The sequence below is a fragment of the Austrofundulus limnaeus genome, unplaced genomic scaffold, assembly GCF_001266775.1.
Source record: "Austrofundulus limnaeus strain Quisiro unplaced genomic scaffold, Austrofundulus_limnaeus-1.0 Scaffold601, whole genome shotgun sequence".
NCBI lineage: Eukaryota > Metazoa > Chordata > Actinopteri > Cyprinodontiformes > Rivulidae > Austrofundulus > Austrofundulus limnaeus.
In genome coordinates, this window is record NW_013953003.1 from 43,724 (window position 1) to 45,605 (window position 1,882).

The 1,882-nt window shown below is 44.5% G+C and overlaps 1 protein-coding gene across 2 annotated transcripts in view; it reads left to right on the forward strand.

Moving 5' to 3' along the window:
* Positions 1–1,882, forward strand: part of si:ch73-60h1.1 (calcium/calmodulin-dependent protein kinase type IV) — a 27,579-nt gene that overhangs the window by 23,568 nt on the left and 2,129 nt on the right. For both annotated transcript variants that reach the window (XM_014026918.1, XM_014026919.1), the window contains 2 exons: positions 746–872; positions 1,053–1,205. In XM_014026918.1, coding sequence (XP_013882372.1) covers positions 746–872; positions 1,053–1,205 — 280 coding nt within the window. The remainder of the gene's footprint in view (positions 1–745; positions 873–1,052; positions 1,206–1,882) is intronic.

A 1,882-nucleotide genomic window follows, 5' to 3' on the forward strand; every position in this document is an offset into this window, starting at 1 on the left:
GGTCTCTGTCTGTCCAAAGACCTGATCTGGATGTCTAAAGGGTCTCTGTCTGTCCACAGACCTGATCTTGGTGTCTAAAGGGTCTCTGTCTGTCCACAGACCTGATCTGGGTGTCTAAAGGGTCTCTGTCTGTCCAAAGACCTGATCTGGATTTCTAAAGGGTCTCTGTCTGTCCAAAGACCTGATCTGGATGTCTAAAGGGTCTCTGTCTGTCCAAAGAGCTGATCTGGATGTCTAAAGGGTCTCTGTCTGTCCAAAGAGCTGATCTGGATGTCTAAAGGGTTTCTGTCTGTCCACAGACCTGATCTGGATGTCTAAAGGGTCTCTGTCCACAGACCTGATCTGGGTGTCTAGGGGATCTTTGTTTGTCCATAGCCCTGATCTGGGTGCCTAGGGGGTCTCAGCTTGGCTTGGAAGAAAGTAAAGGGGGCTTGGAGGACAACATGTTGGGAACCACTGGTCGAAAGGGTCTCTGCTTGTCCTCAGACCTCATCTGGGTGTTTAGGGGACTTAGTCTGTCCACAGACCTGATTTGGAGTGTTTAAAAGGTCTTTATCTGTCCATAGACCTGATTTGGGTGTCTAAGGGATCTTCAGACAGGTTTCATTAAAACAGGAGTGCAARAGACAGCAGAGCTTCTTGACTCCTTAATGAGGACTTTTCTCTGATTCTCCAAAGATATTTGGAAAGGTTCTCCTAAACATTTGACAAGCAGCAATAACTTAACGTTCTCCATGTTCTTTAGGCTCTGCGGGTTTGAGCCRTTCTTTGACCCAAGAGGGGATCAGTACATGTACAGCCGAATCCTCAACTGTGACTATGAGTTTGTGTCGCCGTGGTGGGATGAGGTCTCCCTCAATGCCAAGGATTTGGTGAGTTCTTCCATTGCTTTGATTTTCATATTTGACTTAACTTTGATGCCAACTGAACTATTCAAATGGCAGATTACTTTTARGATTCCTTGTGTTCTTAATTACCTTTAGAAGCAGTGCTTGAAAAGTTTGTACGGTATGAAAAATGTGTCTACTTTGACCATGATGGTCCTCCTGCAGGTCAGTAAGCTGATTGTCCTCGACCCTCGCAAACGCCTCAGTGTCCGGGAGGCCCTGCAGCACCCCTGGGTGCTGGGTAAAGCTGCTCGTTTCTCCCACATGGACACGACCCAGAGGAAACTGCAAGAGTTCAACGCCCGACGCAAACTTAAGGTTCATCTTTCAAGTACAGTCATTACTGTTTTACACATATTCACAGCAAAACGTCTTGGTGCAAATGTCACGGTATGGTGCAGTGTGTGCATTCAGACAAATAAAGCAATCATCACTCATCTAGAAGAGGGCACACATGTTTTATCGCTAACTGCCAGGAAGATACAATGTAAAGCACTCTACACAAAAGCAAAGCAAGAATATCTAGTTTAAGTGAAACACCAGAACTTTCAGCGGTTATCAGTGGTGGGCATAGTCCCACTAATAGCGTAACTAGCTACTCATTTAGCGGATTCACTTTTTTGCTAATTTTGGCAACAGGTAGTAGACAAATTAGCTTCCGTTAAATGAAGTTACGCTAATTTTAAGTTCACTAAAAAAATTCCCGGAGTTAAACTTCTACTGTTTTTTTATGTGTTTTATCCCAAATTAAATATAAATTATCCCCTTACAGGGCCCCAATGATACCAACACAAAGAGGGAAAGAGGGACAAAAACAAGGGGACGTTGAACCCCTGCTTGCATTCACTACATACACATAACATGACCGGTCAGGTGATGGGGCACATGACCCTCTATGAACAATAAATCAAGCCTATACAAATGACTAACCTGTTTGTCCATGTGGAGGCGGAGCTTATAAGGCTGAGTTCACCTGAAACTCATCAGACTGAAGA